Source organism: Corvus moneduloides, chromosome 4 (assembly GCF_009650955.1).
Source record: "Corvus moneduloides isolate bCorMon1 chromosome 4, bCorMon1.pri, whole genome shotgun sequence".
Classification (NCBI taxonomy): domain Eukaryota; kingdom Metazoa; phylum Chordata; class Aves; order Passeriformes; family Corvidae; genus Corvus; species Corvus moneduloides.
In genome coordinates this window covers 69,314,126-69,332,894 of record NC_045479.1, presented here as the reverse complement: position 1 = coordinate 69,332,894, position 18,769 = coordinate 69,314,126, and the positions used below count along the sequence as shown (strand labels likewise).

The 18,769-nt window shown below is 40.2% G+C and overlaps 1 protein-coding gene across 7 annotated transcripts in view; it reads left to right on the top strand.

Annotated features, from left to right (window-relative positions):
- The window catches only part of CELF2 (CUGBP Elav-like family member 2), a 550,002-nt gene that overhangs the window by 274,831 nt on the left and 256,402 nt on the right, over positions 1–18,769 (top strand). For 2 of the 7 annotated variants that reach the window (XM_032105236.1, XM_032105238.1), the window contains exon 1: positions 14,543–14,765. The exons of 3 other annotated variants lie outside the window; for them this stretch is intronic. In XM_032105236.1, coding sequence (XP_031961127.1) covers positions 14,659–14,765 — 107 coding nt within the window. In that variant the 5' untranslated portion in view covers positions 14,543–14,658. Of the gene's footprint in view, positions 1–14,541; positions 14,766–18,769 lie in introns of those variants that run through there. 2 more of the 7 variants (XM_032105235.1, XM_032105240.1) reach the window with 2 other exon arrangements.

Here is an 18,769-nt window from a genome sequence, read left to right as displayed (position 1 = left end):
TGACGAAGCTGATGAGAGAAGTCATACATGATCTCAGAAAACTTCTTGCAAAATATCTCTACTGGCACTCCTGTACTTCCACCTCAGCAAGCATTTAAATGGTGGGGTCTCTGAGCATTTCTGTCCTACCAGATATGTGTACCCTCCCTGGCTTCATCCTGACTGGTCAGGATATGACCCTCACTCTGTGTGTGTTCCCATTTTTTCCTTCCACTTGCTGTCTCCCTTCCCTGAATTGCCGTCAGTGGGCAGCTTGGGTCCAGGGACATTTCCTAACCCCATACCTATAACAGCTGTCCCCATTTCTAAGCAGAATCTTTCCCTCTCTCCCTCCCAGTGTAGTTTTATGAGCTGGAGAAAGGAGATTAAGACACTCTGGTACAGTAAGAATTCTGCAGCATGAGAGTGACCTGCATACTGTAAAATTGCCTTAGATTGTACCAATGAACTGAACTTCAATATGATCAACTCCAATATTAAACTACACAGAAGTGAATGGGAAAGCTCCTGTGGAATAGAAACCCCTCGAGTACATCCCCTGGCTGCTTGCTTAGTGCTTATGAAGATGCTCTGAACTACACAACTTGTTTTCTTGCCTACACTCTGACTTTACATCTTTATGGTTTGTGTCCTCTGGGAAACATTTTTATTTTTGTTTCATTATTTAAAGCAAGCCTAATATTAATGATGGGGCTGCTGCGCATTACAGCACTGTGCTACCAATACACATCAGCTCATAACTTTTGGTGAGGCTTTCTGCATAATTTATGTCCAAAGGAGAGTATGCTGACACAAAATCGAGGATTTAACCATGTTTACTGCTGCTTGTGATAATTAGATCATTTCATACTGGAACTACTAAACAACTGAACTAAGGTGGGCCTCTGATTAATTGTTAAATTTATATTTAAATAAATAAATTAATATATATAATAAATTAATTCTTCCTATTTAGTAAATTAATATATTTAATAATTTTATATTTATTATTATCTTAAATAATCAAAAATGAAGAACTTTAAATATGTTTTGTAGCCTTATTTTTATAAAGCATAATCAGAAAATCCATATGCTGTACATAAGATACTTGGGTGCCATCAGATGGACCAGTGCGAGAACAGGCAAGCAAAAGTCATGCCCTCATAGGATTTTCCCAATCACTCCCTAATCGCTCAGCTTTATAAAGTTTCCTAAGGCATTTCTTGAAAGAGTAAGGCCCCAGAAGAAGTTCTAAATATCAAAATTTTTTTACAGTTTCAACACTTCTAAACGTGACTGGAACAGAAAGGGCTTCAAATGGGAAATCAAATCCACAGGTGCTTCTATTAACCTCTTGTTTGGCATATTTTAAATCACTGCACACATCTTTATATGTTTTCTGATCAGCCATACTCTGGCATCTGGTTAAAAGTGTGTAACAAGTCATATGGCTCAACTTCTCTAAGAAATAAATATAAAGGGGGTGTGGTGTCAATGTGAGAAAGATCTAGAAGATTGAACAGGCACCTAGTTCAAAGGCAGTATAGAAAGATGACTTGAGGGGTAAAAAAACAACAAACCATGTTTCATAAAATCTGTTGTTTTAGGTGGGAAGCAGAGGCGTTTTTCCTTACTGATGGATGATGGTAAAATTATAAGAACCAGAAAATAATACTCATGCAGTCCTTAAAGAGGCTTTAGATCCAGGAGAGGTAAAATGTGCACCTTCTTGCCCAGATAAACTTTAGAAACACTTAGTCCTTTGCTTTGAAAGGCATTTTCCATCAGTCACTCGCTCCTGTGGCTACTTCTAAAAATTATTAAGCATTAAAGACCAGAGGTGAGAAAGAGGTTCCTATACAGTCAAAGGATTAATTTTGGGTGTTCATTCCAAAGAGTTCTTTTGGTTTCCTGATGTGATTTGTTTCTTTCCCAGATTGGACAATACCTATTCTTGTTTTTTCACCTTTCATAGCAGCTCTCCTTGTTTCCCTTTAGATATCTCCTTGTATCCCTTTAGATATGACACATGAGAGTGGTGGACTCTTGCTGAAGTTCCTCTGTTAGATGGGAATGGTTGTTGGGTTGTCCCTGAGATGACAAGAGGTGTAAGCTTTCCCTAGACATCTTCCTGCTTAGTTTAGGATACTTTTTGTGAAAGATGGATGTTCAGCAACAGGTACATACTGCACAGATCAGAAATGGCATCCAAAATTAAGCCATCTGTAGGATATGCTAGTGATCATCCATCTCTGACTCTCATCAGAGCTTGGAGGCATTAACAGAAGCCATGACTTGTGTTTTGTGGAGTCTTAATACATTTCCCCATTTGCATCCTTTGCTAGGAAAACAAAAACAGTTATTCCCCAAATCCCGATTCAGAAGGGATGAATCTTTTTTCAGTGGGTCAGAGCCTACCATGCTTCAATCTTAACACAGAAATTCCTTTTTACAAATACAGTTTTCCAGTCCCTGATTCAATGTGATTAAGAATAACAGAGTTCCTGCATATATTATTCCTGCACTTTGTTTTCTCAGTCGTATCTATGAGTGAAATGCACTCAAATGCCAAAAATACGTAGCGTTTCTGAAGCTGATTGTTATTAATATTGTTCCGTTTGGGTTTTTATAGCTGTAAACCTTTTTGAAGTGCCTAGCAAAAAGCGAGAGGAGCAGCTTTGGAGGGGGGAGACAACTTTGAAATCCACAGAGCAGAAGCTTTAATCTCCAGTTGTGACTGACATCAAACAAAAGTGCAAAAACTCCCTTTGTTCTTGAGCACAAAGGGTGTGTTTGTTGTTTGTTCAGGGTAAGTGAAAGGCCCCCATGAAGTCCCACTGAAGATGTTTAATGAATCTGGCAGCCTCCAAGCTGTCTCTTCTACAGAGTAATCCTAGAGACAGACCCATCACACATAATTTAACAGAGTGTGACAAGACAATCTCTGCTCAGGAGACACTTTGGAGAGGGAATACTTTTATTACTCAACAGTACAGACCCCTTAGGGTTGGTGCTGTGGAGCAGAGCTCTTGGTGGTGGTGGCCACACTTTCATCTCTGAATTGAGGAGAATTGCACAGGTATTGCATATTAAGCTTCTTTGAACTCATAGTTTAAATCAAGTGAATTGTACTCTCTTTAGTGCAGGGGGCAGGGATTTTGGCAGCCTCAGCTTCTAATAGAAGACAAAGTCAAGAACATCTAAGAAAGGAGGAGACTTGCTACCAAAATTACATCAAACAGGGACATGGGTATTAGGGAAGGAAGGGAGAAATTGTATCAAAATTGGAACAATAATGGAAAAGACTACCAAAAAAAGTGAGTGAATATTCTTAGATGTCAGATCCATTAAGGTTTACCACATATATGTCATCTTTTATCAGTTTGTCCTACTTGATCATTCCTTGGATGAGTAGAATAGGAATAACCATGGTGTGTGTCTTTAGCCTCCCTTGTCTTTGCTATGATCTAATGTTCATAGCCTCAATATTGTGGAAGTTGGGCTGTTTACTGCCACGTCTCATGTTCTGTTGTCAAGCTAAGGATGTTCTTTGTGGCTGGGAGCATGTGGAGTAGCTGGTCTGTGCTTTTATGGTCTGGGCATGCATTGCCCATGGATAGGACAGAGAGGGCTTAAATCCTCCTTAGACTTGAGTGTTCAGGTGAGTGCTTTCATCTTCTCTCAGCAAAATCAGTTTTCAGCCCTGCCTCATTCTGCATGTGGGCAATCTATTTTCACATTTCTTCTATAAAATGGGCATAACCTTGTATACCTACTTTGGGATAAATTATGGAGTGGAATGTGACAACTCATACCAGAGCCTGTGAAGAGGACACTGTTCTCTTGGAGAACACCATGACTGGGGTTCTTTTTTTCCCTAGCTTCCTCATGACATCAATCAAATTTTACTTTTTATCCCCACTGCTGGATGTAAATGCAAAATGTATTTGTAGTGTAGATGTCAGCCACTCCTGGGACTGCTGAGGGTCTAAGCTGTTGCATTTGATCCCCCTGCCAAATGCCAACCAGAGCCCCAGAAAACCATCAAACATCAGATCTGATGACTGGGATTTCGACTTGGTACCAAAACAACCTTGATACCCTGGAACACAACACACAAACCCTTTCTAAGAGCTTCTCTGCCCAGCATCACCAACGTCACTGAAATATTCCTTGTTCTCTCTTAAATTGCAAGAATATTGTGAGGTCTATCTAAAATAGCAGTCCCTGTTTTCCTCCCTTTTTCCTCTACCCCTTATCAAATCATACGTCCAAAATCAAGTGCCTGTGTGCTCTGCTGACAAGCACAAGGGGATTAGGGATGACGGGTTTAACAAAACTGGCTCAAGGTTTTGTAAAATGCATCTTGGAGTCTGAGCTCTGAACGAGCCATAAAATTCCTCCCATGAGGTACAAGTGAGGTTTCTACAAGACTGGATCAGAACTTAATAATGTTTTTTTCTAGGTTATTTTTTTTTCTTGCTTTCTAAAAGATGCCAGAAAACTAGCTGACTTTTTAAGATGCTGTAAGACTAACAATGACTTAATGTAACCATTGTGTAAAAAATCACAAATATGTTTTACCACCATCAAAAAGAACTGATTTCTGGGCTGCATGCAAACCATTTGGGGCAATTAGCATGTAATTTAATTTGCATTAATCAGCACAAGGTCAGCAAGAAATTAACTTTGGGTGTAGATTTTACATATAACAGCATTTGAGAAGAAGGGAGGAACTGTTTTTACAGGGTGTTAATTTGGAGCTAAGTGCATTCAGCAAGTTTGGCGTGGCTTGGCCTTGCAGGAGAAAGATGAATGATGTGGATTTGGGAGCATTGAAAGCACAAAATGATGTGGCAATTTACCAAGCATTTAATGTTGCAATACATAAACACTTTAACAGACTTCTTGGCACTTGTAAAGATCAGAGCACAGGTTTTGCTGAAGCACCAAGCACTCTGCTAGCACTGAAGGGCCCTGTCTGGCAGAGCACGGACAGGGCCCCACAGGGCTGCATGCACTGACCATGGGTTGTGCCAAATAATTCAAGAACACAGCCAGGTATCCCAAAAGCACAGATCTCCCTGCAGCTTTTCAGTATTTCCTTACTGGATGGAGATCAGTCAAATTACTCATTTTATTGTGTGCCTCTTCAGACCTCCAGCCATTCCCTCCGCCGCCATTTCATTTCAGAAATCATCCTGAGGCTCCATGAGCCTGTCATGTGAGCAACATGGTAAGTGTTGTGAGAAACCCACTGCTGATGGTACAGAAATTGTTTTTGACAAATGTTGTCTGAGCATCTGGTTATGGGAAACGAGATGGTAAGAAGTCTGGTGGTGTTTGGCTATGCTGAAGTGGTACATAAAATGTTCATGGCTGATCTTAGGCCTTTTTCTTTGAATGAAAAGCATTTATCACTTGTGTGGTGTGGAAGGTGCCTGAGAGTATGTTTCTTGCATTTCCTGTTATTTCACAGACGGCATTCTCAAGGCTCTTTGGAGCTGCAACTTGTCCATCTGTAGTTCACACACATCTTTTCTGCAGCAGGGTTAGAAAGAACCAAGGGCAGCATTGCACAGCCCATTTTAAGACAGGATGCCATTGCCATATCTGCGGCCATTGCATAAATATTATTCTGGAAAAATAATTTTTTGACAAAGTAGACACAGAGGCCTCACATCCAGTTATTTATGCTCAGCTGAGATGCTGAGGTTGACCCTAGTTCACCTATGCTTCTTGCCTCCTCAGAGGGAGATCCATGGTGGGTTGAATTGGAATTGAACTGGAAGTCAAAGGAGATTGATTATACTTTTGGGCTTTTTTGTTAAGTTCCCAATCTTAAATGGCCAAAGCATGTCTGAAGGAACTGGCTATGCAAGGAGTTTTGGAATGCAAAGCACATCACTTTGGGACTCAGAATGAAGATCCAGTTTGATCACAAACTGGGATCGTATCTTTATGAGATAGTTTAGTTTTGCTTGAGCTTTTCTCCCTCTGTGCTGAGGATACATTTACATCATCCACTGAAAGATTCAAGCTACTGTGCACAGCCTACCTGCCATGGCAAAAAGGTGTCTGTGAGTGGACTTACCTGACTCCTTGTGTTGCTCCCATTGCTTCAGCGAGGTTTTGGTATCTCGACACTCCATCTTGGCAAGATATTCTTAAGCAATACTCCCTAGTTAGCTCACTATTAAAAAAATGTATGTTTAATTTTTTAGTTGCATGACAGACTAATAAAGCAAATTTGACTTTAGAATCATAGAATTATATAGGTTGGAAAAGTTCATTGAATCCAAGCATTAAGCCAGCACTGCCAAGCCCACTACCAAACCATGTCCCCAAATCCCATATCTATATGTCCTTTAAATCTCTCCAGGGATGGTGACTCTACCACTTCCCTGGGGAGCCAATTCCAATGCTTGATAACCCTTCCCATGAAGAAGTTTTTCCTATATCCAGTCTAAACCTCCCCGGTACAAACTGTTTTGTCTTGTCCTATTGCTTGTTACGTGGGAGCAGAGCCCATCCCCACCTGGCTTCCCCCTCCTGTCAGGGAGTTGTAGAGTGAGAAAGTCACCCCTGAACCTCTTTTTTTCTATAGTAAATACCACCAGCTCCCTCAGCTGCTCCTCATAGGATTTGTGGTCCAGACCCTTCCCCAGCTCTGTTCCCTTCTCTGGACACACTCCACTCCCTCAACGTCCTTCTTGTATGAGGGGCCCAAAACTGAACCCAGGATTCAAGGTGTGGCCTCACCAGTGCCCAGTACAGGGGGACAATCTGCCCTGGTCCTGCTGGCCACATTATTGCTGGCACATGCCAGGATGCCCTTGGTCTTTCTTGGACACCTGGGCACATTCCAGCTCATGTTCAGCCACTCTCAACCAGCAAACCCAGGTCCTTTTCCACTGGGCAGCTTTCCAGACACTCTTCCCCAAGTCTGTAGCACTGTGTGGGGTTGTTGTGACCCAAGGGCACAATCCCACACTTTGCCTGGTCAAATCTCAAACAATTGGCCTCAGCCCACTGATCCAGCCTGTCCAGGCTCTGCCTTTCTACTCTCCAGCAGATCAACACTCCCATCTGACAGTGTCATCTGCAAACTTACTGAGGGTGCACTCGATCTCCTCGTAAAGATCTTTGCTAAAGACACTTTTTTTTTAAAGATACCTCTTTCTTCAAAAATTTGTGCTCTGACATTTTAAGGAACTCCTGAGCCTAGATTCTCAGTTTGTGGAGAATTTTCACCAAAGGTTTTGAAATGCATCCATCTCCTAGGTGTTTTCACGGGATCTGATTTATTTCTTCCTTCCCACAAACCAAGATCTTGATGCTGAATTACAGGCCCTACGAAACTCTGTGAGTTTGGGCATTTAGAATCACGAAAAATCACTAGTCATTTTTTAACATCATGCACAAAACTGTCAAGTGTCAGATGACATGAGAAAGGTCAAAGACAAATGTGTTGTAAATCTAACTGAAGATTTATGTCCCAGCTCTTTCATTTTAATCAATGCTAATAGATTTTTAAAGACAAAAAAGAAAGAAAGGAAGGAAGAGTATCCTTTGAACAAAAGATGTTAGGTAGAGAGTTTAAAGTATTAAAAAAGTGTGGTGATTTTATTTTTCAACTTTGACATAAAGCTAATTAGTGAGGATAAGAGCTGAGCAAACAAGTGTCTGTGCTAATTCATTTTTAAAATAGTAAAAATTATTTTGTAGCTATTAGTTTTATTTTTATGGCAACTCTATAGAACTGATACATTTCCTTCCCTTCAGAGCATTTTTAAATAGAAAATCTATTATCAGATAATGAATCAAGAGTTTTCAACCAGTATTTATAATCAAAGATCAATTAATCTGATTTGAATTATCCAACTTTCAGTTTGTTTCCCTTCCATATAGGACAATGCCATATTACCTACCTTTTCAGGAAACTTGGGGGTTGAAGGGTTTTTCCCATAAGCCTATATTTCATCTTGGATAGGGTAGGAGTAAGGTCCACTTATTACATCCCATTCATTGCCGAATGTTCTCTTGGTAGATGCATCCACTCATCTAGATTCTGAATCCCAGAAATTAAACTCCTTTCTCTTTTTTCAGTTGCATGTGAGTTTCTGGTCAGCATCACTCTCTCTGGTGAGAGCTTGTTTTTAAATATCCACTTTCATCCCTCCTTGTTGGATGCATTTCATGGATGTGTGAAATGAACCTTCTGTGTAGAGCACCATAAGATCATTTTAAAATAGGCTCAATAGAACTGTTAAATGTGGTTCTATTTCTAATTTTTGCTTAAGAGGATGAGTAGCCATTAAATTCTCATCTGTAATTATTAACATTTTTCATGTTCATTGATATGTGTTAACACAAACAGCTTATACATTTGTATGTATTGTGCAAGTTCACTTTCTTTACATTATGCTCCCAAGAACACAAGGTCCTTGATATCCCACATCATTAAAGTCATGATCTTGGCATTAATACAAGTGCAAAATAAAGATATTCCTGTTTAGACAGAGCAGGTTCTGCTTATGCTTTAAATAGATTTTAAATTAAAGTAGAAAATAAATGGTTCTGTAACCAGCTGTGTTTGTTCTCTCTCTGCCTTTTCTCTCTCTTTCTCTCAGATCTGGTGCTCTGTTGCCTCTTCTGCTACTCTTCACTCTTTTGATCAGCTTTCTCCTCCTCCCCTTTAGTTGCAGGCCAGATGTTCTTACGACATGTAGATCTTTCCAAATATTTTATTTCCTTTGTAGAGTAGCCATGTCTGCAACCACAGCCTGGCCAGTTGTAAGTTGTTTCAAGTGATTTATTGTCTTTTAAAAATACACTGAAGTGCATTTCTCTGTTAGAATTTCTGAACTGCACAAGCTGTGAGTTTTGCCCCCTTCCTTGTTAAGGGTGGGAGTAGCACTAGAGCACATCTTTTAGGTAAAAAGGAAAGGATTGTTCCTTCTGTCTCCCAGATGCTGAGATGCAGAGTCAGCGCTGCTGAATGCTCAAGGGAGGCAGCACACACCTTTTCTATCACAGAGAAGCAGTGGGTACCGGTCCCGCTATATACTTTAAATGCAAAACTTTTTATTCCCCTGCTGTCCAAGTACTAATCTTCAGCATTTATGCAACATTTTGTACTCCTGTGTTTTCTGTCTGTGCTATTTAATTTTGATGATACTCTTTGGATACTCCCAAGTGAAAAAGGTTAGAAAAGACCTTTTGCATCATGCAGACCAATAGTCTGTAAGTAATTGCCACCCCTATGACTCAGACAGAAAATCTAGGCATATAATCTAAAATATCTACCAAAACAGACAAAAGGAGATGGGGCAAATTTTAGACTGGTTTTGTTGCCAAAAAAAAAAAAGTGATTTGTTGTATCTCGACTGCAAGAGTTTGAAACTAACCTTCCTTATCCTGAGCACAAAGATACTGTGAGTATATTTAAAACACACAAGGCATACAGAGGTAGTACCTGTCCACATCTGCATGAATGGCTCTAAAGCTGATCAATATGGTTTCACCATGAAATTGTATTTAGATACTTAGATGTGAGAAACTGAGTCTCTGTGACTTGTGTTTTCACAGCCTGGAACAGCAAAGAAACTTCTCCACCTGTATGTATGTGCATAATACAAATAGCAAATGTCACAGTGTTTCTGTTCTCCTGATAAAAATAGTATCCTGCATGTCAGATTGCTGGAGCTGAGGACAACAATTGATCTCCCATCTGCAACTATGTTAAAGGCTGTATAATCAAAAACCAAAATCAACAGAGGAAGCAGAGACAAAAGTGTGATAATTTGTTCTAGGTAAAAATGAACAAAAATTTCAATTAGAGCAGAGGTAAAGCCTGATGAGATACAGCCTTTTGAGTTACAGCCAATTCCTTGCTATTCACATTCACCAATTAAGTGGTCTAGAGTAAAATTATTCTAACAATACCTGGGTTTGTGTTTCCAATAACACAAAAGCTGCAGGCAATGAGTTACTCATTTTTCTAGATTTTAGGAGAAGATACCTAAATGAACTGTCTGCTTTCTGAAAGCGTGCTGGAAAGACTCCACTTCTGAAGCTGAGGCCAATTTCCTTTCTACTTCAAATTTTGCACAGGTGTAACATATTATAGGTCACAGAATCACAGAATGGTTTGGGTTGGAAAGGACCTTAAAAATCATTATCCTACTCTGCCATGTGCAAGGACACCTTCCACTAGACCAGGTTCTTCCTCATCCAAGCTGAACAATTCAAGGGATGGGACAGCCACAGCTTCTCTGCGGAACCTGTTCCAGTGTCTCACCACCCTCACAGGAAAGAATATCATCCTAATAGCTAATCTAAACCTGCCCTCTCTCAGTGTAAAGCTATTCCCTCTTGTCCCATCACAACATGCCCTTGTTTAAAGTCCCTCTCCAGATTTCTTGTGGGCCCCCTCAGGCACTGGAAGGTTCTGTAAGATCTTCCTTCACCTTCTCTTCTCCAGGAGGAAATAATTCCAGATCTCTCAGCCTGTCCTCATAGGAGAAGTGCTCCAGCCCTCTGAGTATCTTCATGCCCCTCCTCTGGACCAGTCTGTTTCAGACCTGGCAGTCTTGCCCATGTACAACTTGATGGTTACAGGCATCCTGCAGGCAGGTTGCAGCTACCTGGAAGTGCCAGGCAGGCTCAAGGTGTCTGAGCTGCACTTTCAGAGCAGCCACAGGGTGCCCAGGGCAATGGCAGTGCTGTGGAGCACAGGGACAGATATACGCTGGTGAAGCTGAAACAGGAACATGGGAATTCTCACCTTTGCTTTAGGCACTTAGGTGGGATTCGTCTTGCCTAATATATGCATTTAAAAGTTAGGGATCTAATCCCTTTGTAGTCAATGGAGAGACGTGGTAATGCTCTTTAGTATAACTAATCTCCCCTCAGTGACAATAGAGAAACCCTAGATGACTAGCTTAGACTAATTGCTCAGCTTCAAAGGTGGGATTTAACCACCTAAAACAGTAAAATGCTATCAGATTAAAGTGTAGCTTTTCACACCTATACAAAACAAATGTGATTTGAGCCTAAATAACTGCACAGAACAGCAGATAACCAACTTAGACTGCAAGTGCCTCTTGTGAGGAGAAGACGTATTTTAAATGTTTGTGCAACCCACAATAATGCACTGATTTATGCATCTTGCAGTGTTCTGTATTATGGTCACACTGCTCTGGAGTTTATTGGATTTTTTCATTTTAAAGATGGAGATGTGAGCAAGAGGTTAATTGGTTTGCATGAGATCTGACACAGGGACACTTGGTAAAATGGGGACATGAATCAAGGTTTTCTATTCCTCTCATGATTGCACTCAAGATTTTTGGTCCATTGTCCTGGACACTTGTCCACCATTTCTTTGCCACAAAATGTAGTCCGCTGCTTGGCTGGTAGAAACACTTTTTTAGTGTAGCAAAACATCACTATGTTTTGGGCTTCTCAATATTTTTTAAATACTGTAAGCAAATGGAATGGTCAAGGAATAATTTGAACTAGAAGTAGAGAGCAGAAGGCATATTTTTAATTGGTATAATTAGTTGTTGTTACTGGCTTGCCTCTGAAGTTTTGATCATTTTCCTGTGTAAATGATTGTTATTCCTGTGGCCTTTCAAGGATTTGCAGCATCACATAATTAGTTTAGCAAACTCATTGGCCATACGTGGAAGGCTTGGGTTTCCATTAAATACAGGGCAATGAAATTATTAAATTTCCACTGTATGTAATTTGTGCAGAGCATTCTGCAATATATGCATATCAGTTATGAATCTACAATCAATGTTCATATTAAATGTTGGATTTAAACTCCACAGCTGGACTTTCATCCTGAATGAAGCCAGATAGCCCTGTGCATCTGGTTTAATCTTCCCTTCAGCCATATTATTTTAAAGGCACTCCTGCTTAGTACATCTTACAATTGAAAAATAATACTCATATTCCCTCTCATCCTCAGCAGCTGTGATCCCTCTGCAGATGTTGTTCTGTCAGACGTTTCATTACATGTGATAGAAAGCGTAGGTTCTTTTTGTGTGTCTGTGTTACTGCTTTGTAGATTTTCTTTTCTTTTTTTTTTATTTATTCCTTTGGCTGTAGATGAGTCCTTCCATAATACTTCACTTTATCTCCTACTGCTGCTGCTTCTCCTCCTTCTTTCTAAGTGCAGAAATGATCAAGAACTTGCAACTGCGCAGAGCCGCCCAACAGAAGCCCATTGATTCCCTACCAAAGGGCTCTGTGTGAGCCATTCTGCTCCAGCCTGAAAAGAAAGCTTTGTTCCCTCAGCTGGTAGTGTCTTAAGATGCTGATCCTTGCCATATTTTTTGAAAACTGTAGCAGTTCATCAGACTGTTTGACACTTCCCGTTCAGCTGTGTACTCTGTAGCATACCCTGGTATTTTCTGCTGCTGCTCGTACATCAGCCTCACCAGCCCGAGACTGCTCTGGAGCAGCCCGGGCACCACGGTGACTTTTGCTGGGCACAAGTCATTTGGAGGTGAACAGTAAAGGAGCTGAAATCTGGAGTGCTGGTGGCCATGCCTGAAATGGTAGTAATGGATTTAGTATTTGGGGCAGGAGGTATGGGATTTGTCATGTTGGTTGAGTATTTTCCTGGCCGCCTTCCATGACTGTTCAGATATTTTTAGCATGAAGTACAAGCTATGTTGTCTCAGTTGACCTTGGAGCATGACATTTTAACATGGAATTGGTTTGACTTGCTAATCATTAAAATGATTTATTATTTTTTATTGCAAGAGCAACTAGAATCCCGGTCATGTTTTGCAGATGAAAAGGGAAGCAAATTGAAACCTGTCTTCCCTTGACTTGCAGTCCTTCATGATACCCATGTTTCCCAAGCTGCCGTCTTTCTCTCTACACCACTAAAAGTAGATTATGTCCAGGTTTGTTTTTTAATTTGTCTTTTAGTCATTTGACAAATATTATATCAGAGTGACTGAAACTAATCCCAAGGTTTCACAGTGCTCAATGAGAAGTGTAGAACAAAAGGATTGTTTCTGCCGCAAACAATTTATGACCTTAATAGAAGTTAACAGCTGCCATCAGAAAGGCAAGATCTTGCTACCAGTGTATTTATACTGGTGATTGCTCTCTCTTTGCCTTCATTCCCAGACTCAAGTTTAAAGATCAAGCCCCTAAATACCAACTTCTGTTAAGGAATTAACAGCAGTTGCACTGCATCAGGATATCGTAGCAGTCTATTTTAAGGCAGTAGTATATAGCGTAGAAAAAGAGCATCAGACCAGCCACATACATAGCCAAAAGTCCATGAAAGTTGAATTCAAATTTTGGAGTCCAGCTCAATTTTTAGCCTGACTGGACTTTTTGACAAGTTGTCAATTTTGGACAATTCGTGTTTATTGAGTTTTGCATCTCCTTAAATTAACCTGACCCAAGAGGAAATTACAGTCATTTTTAAGATGCATTTTACTGCCACAGTGGTGCAGAAAAGCTTTTGACTGAAAAGAGCATCAAGGACTTGTTGACTTTTTCAGTCTACTAAATAAGTGCCTGCTCAAGTATCTGATGTACATTTTAAAAAAATTAAAATAATTTAAAAAATAAGCCAACCATTCTCCTTCCTCAAAAGTAGCTGCACAGTTTAAAGATTTACCCAGCAGAAGCTGAAACCAAGATGTGAAAAGAAACCTCTCTTTGACTACCTTGGCAACTGGGAAGACCACAACCTGCTCCTACAAATCACATGGCAGATCTCCCAAATAGGGCCAAAGAGGCTCTTTCCCTGAAATCTGTGTCACACTATAGCTCCTTTCATACATAGGAAGTGAGTAAATCATTGAATAATGCAACATCCTTCCCCGTCTGCGAGAACTGTGCCAAAGCCAAGAGTAAGGGTCTGGGTTAAAGCAAACTCAGTTACTTGGTAACCGAGTTGTGTTTCGGAGGGGTTAAAATTGGAGGGATTTTTGACTTGTTTTCTGAGGGGGTTAAAAATGCCAAGGAAAACTGAAAACTTGAGGAGGATTCCCAGGTGCCTGCATTAATACTCCCCAGTCCCTCTGATGTGAGCTGGCAGGTCCCATAAAGCCACTCAGCCTTGAACAGGGAAAGGAAGGAGGGAGACAGCAAAAGCTCCAGCTGCGACTCCAGAGCCCCAGAAAGAGCCTCTAACCCAATTCCCTTAAAGTGCACAAGCCTCACGAGCCACAGCATCTCTTTGCCACTGTATTCACTGAGTTCGCAGGGCAAACAAAAGATCCATACCAAGCATGCATCTTTCCAGAGGGGGAAAGCTTTTCCTCATTTGCCCATAGATTTCCCCCCCTTTTTCTTTCAGTTTTATACACAGAGATATGTATGTGCATATACATATATATACACACATACATACACATTATTATTTTTGTTTTCATGGGGGAGGGGGGAATGTTGCTAATTTTTTTTTTTTGGATGGTAATTAAGAGAGCTAATACCAGCTAGGCTAGAGTGAATGCAAACAAGACCCCTATAGGCAGCACAGTGCATTAATGTAAAATATGCCCAGACAACATAACTTGTCAGAGAGGATTATTTCTGCTTAGTGAATCTGCAGGGGCCCCTTTGCTCCACCACTCAGCGTCTGACTAGAGAGAGAAAGAGAGAAAGAGTAGCCATTAGTGAGTAGCTACTGTGGCATTGATGTTTGAGCGCACTTCTGAACTGGCTTTTGTTGAGAATATCGGTGCAGAAAGCATGCGCTGTCCCAAATCCGCTGTTACTATGAGAAATGAGGAGCTGCTTTTAAGGTATGTTGTCTCCTTTGTTTTAACGCGTGCATTCGAGTTGCCTGGGCCCGCTGCAACTATAACCGTGCTGTGTATTAAGTAGTTTCCCTATTTAAAGGAAAAGACAGGCATTGCTGGGTGCAAGTAGCATTTTTCACTAGTTCAGGTCGCACATTTCTGTATAACGACAAATGTACGGAGAGGGCAAGGAGGGGAAAAATAAATATATTTATCTTTTCTCTTTTTGTTGTTGTTTTTCCCCTTAAAAGAGAGCTGGTATTTCTTTTATCACCTCCTTTGCAATATTTCTGCCTGCTTCATTATTATGCACTGGGCATGGAATAAGCATGGAAAAAGCTCAGGGAGACTCCATATTAGAGCTAGTGCCCTAAATATCACTTTAATTTTCACTTAGCCTATGTAAATAGTTACTAATGCTTTACCTAGTCTGTACCGCTTGAAGATGTTTTAAAAATACCTAAATACTCCTATAATGTGGGATTACACATCTATTCTCTAATAATGCTCCCAGGTTTAGCGGGGGGCCAGCATCCACTACTCTTTTCAGAGACACACAACACGCAGACACGCACACACACACACACACACACACACACAGAATTACGCTGGAATTGGCACCCCGCTTTGAAAAATGTAGTCTTTTGTTTATTTGCTAGCAGACATTGTAGCATTGAATACATCTTTTGGTCTGACAATGGGACAGCTGAACAATGGTGTTGTCAAACTAGCTTAATGTGTGTCTGGCGATGGGGTGGTTTGGGCTGTTTCGGGGGTTTTTTCCTTTCCTTTTCTCAGACCCTTTTTCATTTCCCTTAATGTTTTTGTGTGTACAGTAGAATATGAAGTGCGTTGCCTGTTTTGTGGTGGTTGTTTCAGTTGATATCTGCTGCTAATAGAGCAGGGAGGGGGAGGTTTGCATCTTACAATTATGGCTATTGCATTAAGTTGCAGATTTATTACTAATCTCTCCTTTAACTGTGGTGAGAAAACTTATTGATTCTGAAAGCTTACAATACTGCTGTCAATCTGGCAAATACATACTTGCCAAATGTGCCCTTGCTTGATTTTATGCCCGATCGTATCAACTTTAAGTGCTGTTTTGAAGATACTGTTTCGAATTCTGTTTAGGTAATGAAAATGCAATAAAAATGATAAATCAGATCTCAAAGTGGGAGCCCATGCTACTTTCCATTTTTATAATCCAGCTATTAGCATACGTTAGAATTTTTAAGGTCAGACAGAATAATTTACCTGAATGATTCCTACCCCCAAATCTAACAAATTATTCATATGACATTTCTTAAATTATCTTTCTGTTTAGAGAACCATAGTTTAGCACTAAAACAGTTAAGAGTTTTGGGTTTGAATTTGGCAAAATGCTTGTGAACCTTATACATTGTGAGAAGAAATTGTTACAAAGCTTTTGAAAAATTTTGAGTTACTACTTGGACAGCAGCTTGTGTCTTAAATAAAATGAATTGTCATCACTCTGTGGAGTTTCTTAAACTGTTTAAAGTCTTCAAATACTTTACATGTTAAGCAAATGTACTGCTTTTAGTAATAAGTTTAATGATTTTGTGAGAGAAAAGATATATTTATCAGTGGCTTCTGGTTTTTGCTTTGATCAATTAATAGCAGAGATTTTGTGCTTTTTTAAAGACTGGACTCTAGAGCATGATTTATATGGGTTGAGGGGTCTCTTGGACCCCTTACTTAAACCAAAAAGACATTAAGGATATATTGGTAGCAGTCAGAGCCCTCTAAAGCATGTATTTCAGCACAAAAATGTTTTGTGGGGAGACTAAATACTTCTATGCTGTTTTGCTTTTTTTTTTTGTCATTGTATCTTCTTCCCTTGAGTCTTGAGATGGTGTAAATCAATAGCAAAGAGTTTATGTGGACAAAAAGGTAATATCACATAAAATACTTGAGAAGCCAAGAGGTTATGGATTATCAGGTAGTACTTGCATGCTGTGTGTTGCACATAAACATGAAGAAAGCAAGGATGGTGTTTAATATAATGGGACCATGACATAATTCACTTCCTTGGGAGAACTTCTTTTGAGACAAGCATTAACTCATTCATAACTGCTCTGCTCCACCAGAACTGGAGGGGGGAAACAGTGGCATGTTTTTATAAAGTTATTTTTTTATCATGTCATGTTGCAGCAGCCTGAGCTGCTGCCCTTTGTGAGTGACAACAAAGTGAGTCCCTCACTCTCAGTTACGTGGAAATGCCCCTTTAGTGACAGCCCAGAGAAGCATGAATGCCACGTCTGTAGCAGCCACCAACAGGCACCTGGGCAGCAAAACTAACCACCACTTTTAAGGACTATTCAATACTAAAATTGTTCCTTAAGCACTCTGCTCACAGGTGAGTTCCTACCAAACTTACTGTAGTTTCTATGTTTTCAGATAAAATGTTACGTAAAAATACATATACTATGATTTTTTTTGTCTTGGATTGAAAATTACTTTGTTCTTTTCTAAGGGTATTTTCTGACATTGCATTCACATCAAAGACTGATTTCTGAATTAGTTTGTGTGAATCCTGCTAAAAAAAAAAAAATCTCTATGCATATTTACTGAAATATTGCTTTTTGAGCCATAAAAATTATTATTAACATCAAAGGTGAAGCAAAGCAGTAACACAAGTAATTTCTTAGCTTGTTTAACAAAAGTATTGGCTTTTGAAAGACTGTGTAGGTTTAGAGATCTTATGCCTGAACATCGGAGGTGTCCTCAGTGCTGCCTGTTTTGAATCTCACCCATTCACAAAGCAATGTGGTGCCTCACAGTTGTCAAACTTGGCAACATCTGTTTCCACAACAGAGCTAAGAGAGGTAATTCAGGCTCTACACGAGTTGTTATTTGCTCTTGCAATGACCAGGTGTGATGTCAAAACGAACACCCTCAGTCCCACCTGTTAGAGAAACAGCAAGATAAGTCTTTGCCTGGGACCTGGCTTTCCATGCTTCCATAGGGAAATGGAATTGAATTATATTCATTTATTAGCCCGGAGTCTTTGTGTGTATTTCTTTATTTATTTACTTACTTTAATATTCATGAACCACAATCATCAACATGCTAATATTTTCTTTGTTAAAATAGAATGAGACTGACGTGTTTCTGTTATCAAATTTAAGTATGAAGGGATTGAGACCCGCCCTGCAGATAAAGACTTGGGGGTGAAAAGCTGGAGGTGAGCTGGCAATGTGCACTTACAGCCCAGGAAGCCAATTATATTCTGGGCTGCATCAGGAGAAGGGTGGCCAGCAGGTCAAGGGAGGTCACCACGCCCTCATGAGATTCCACCTGTGGTACTTTTTCCACATGTGGAGTCCTCAACAAGTCTTCAACATGGAACTGTTGGATTGGATCCAGAGGAAAAATGGCCCACAAAAATGGTCAGTCTGGAACACGTCCCCTAAGGAGACAGGCTGAAAGACTTGGGGTTGTCCAGCCTGGAGAAGTGAAGGATCCAGGGAGATGTTAGAGCAGCCGTTCAGTACCTGAAGGGGGCTTATAGGAAAGATTTTTTAGCAGAGCCTGTTGCAATGGGACACGGGATTGGAGCTTTAAACTAGAACAAAGCTGATTCAGACTAAATATAAGGAGGAAATTCTTCACAATGAGGCTGGTGAATCACTGGAACAGGTTGTACTGAGAGGTGGTGGCTGCCCCATCCCTGGGAACATTCACAGTCAAGCTGGACACGGCTCTGAGCAGCCTGATCTACTTCAAGCTGTCTCTGTTCATGGCATGGGGGTTGGAACTAGATGACCTTTAAAGGTCCCTTTCAACCCAAACCATTCTATGATTCTATTCTATATAAGATTGCAAACTATACCTTTGGGGCTGAAAAACAAAGCGAGTGTTCAATTAATATTCATATCTAGAAGTTTTACTGCAAGTGTAGATTGTGCTTGAATACTTAAGAAGTCATTCAGGAGTGAATCAATACTAATTATTGTAATCAGGAGGGTTAATTAGCTGAAGATGCT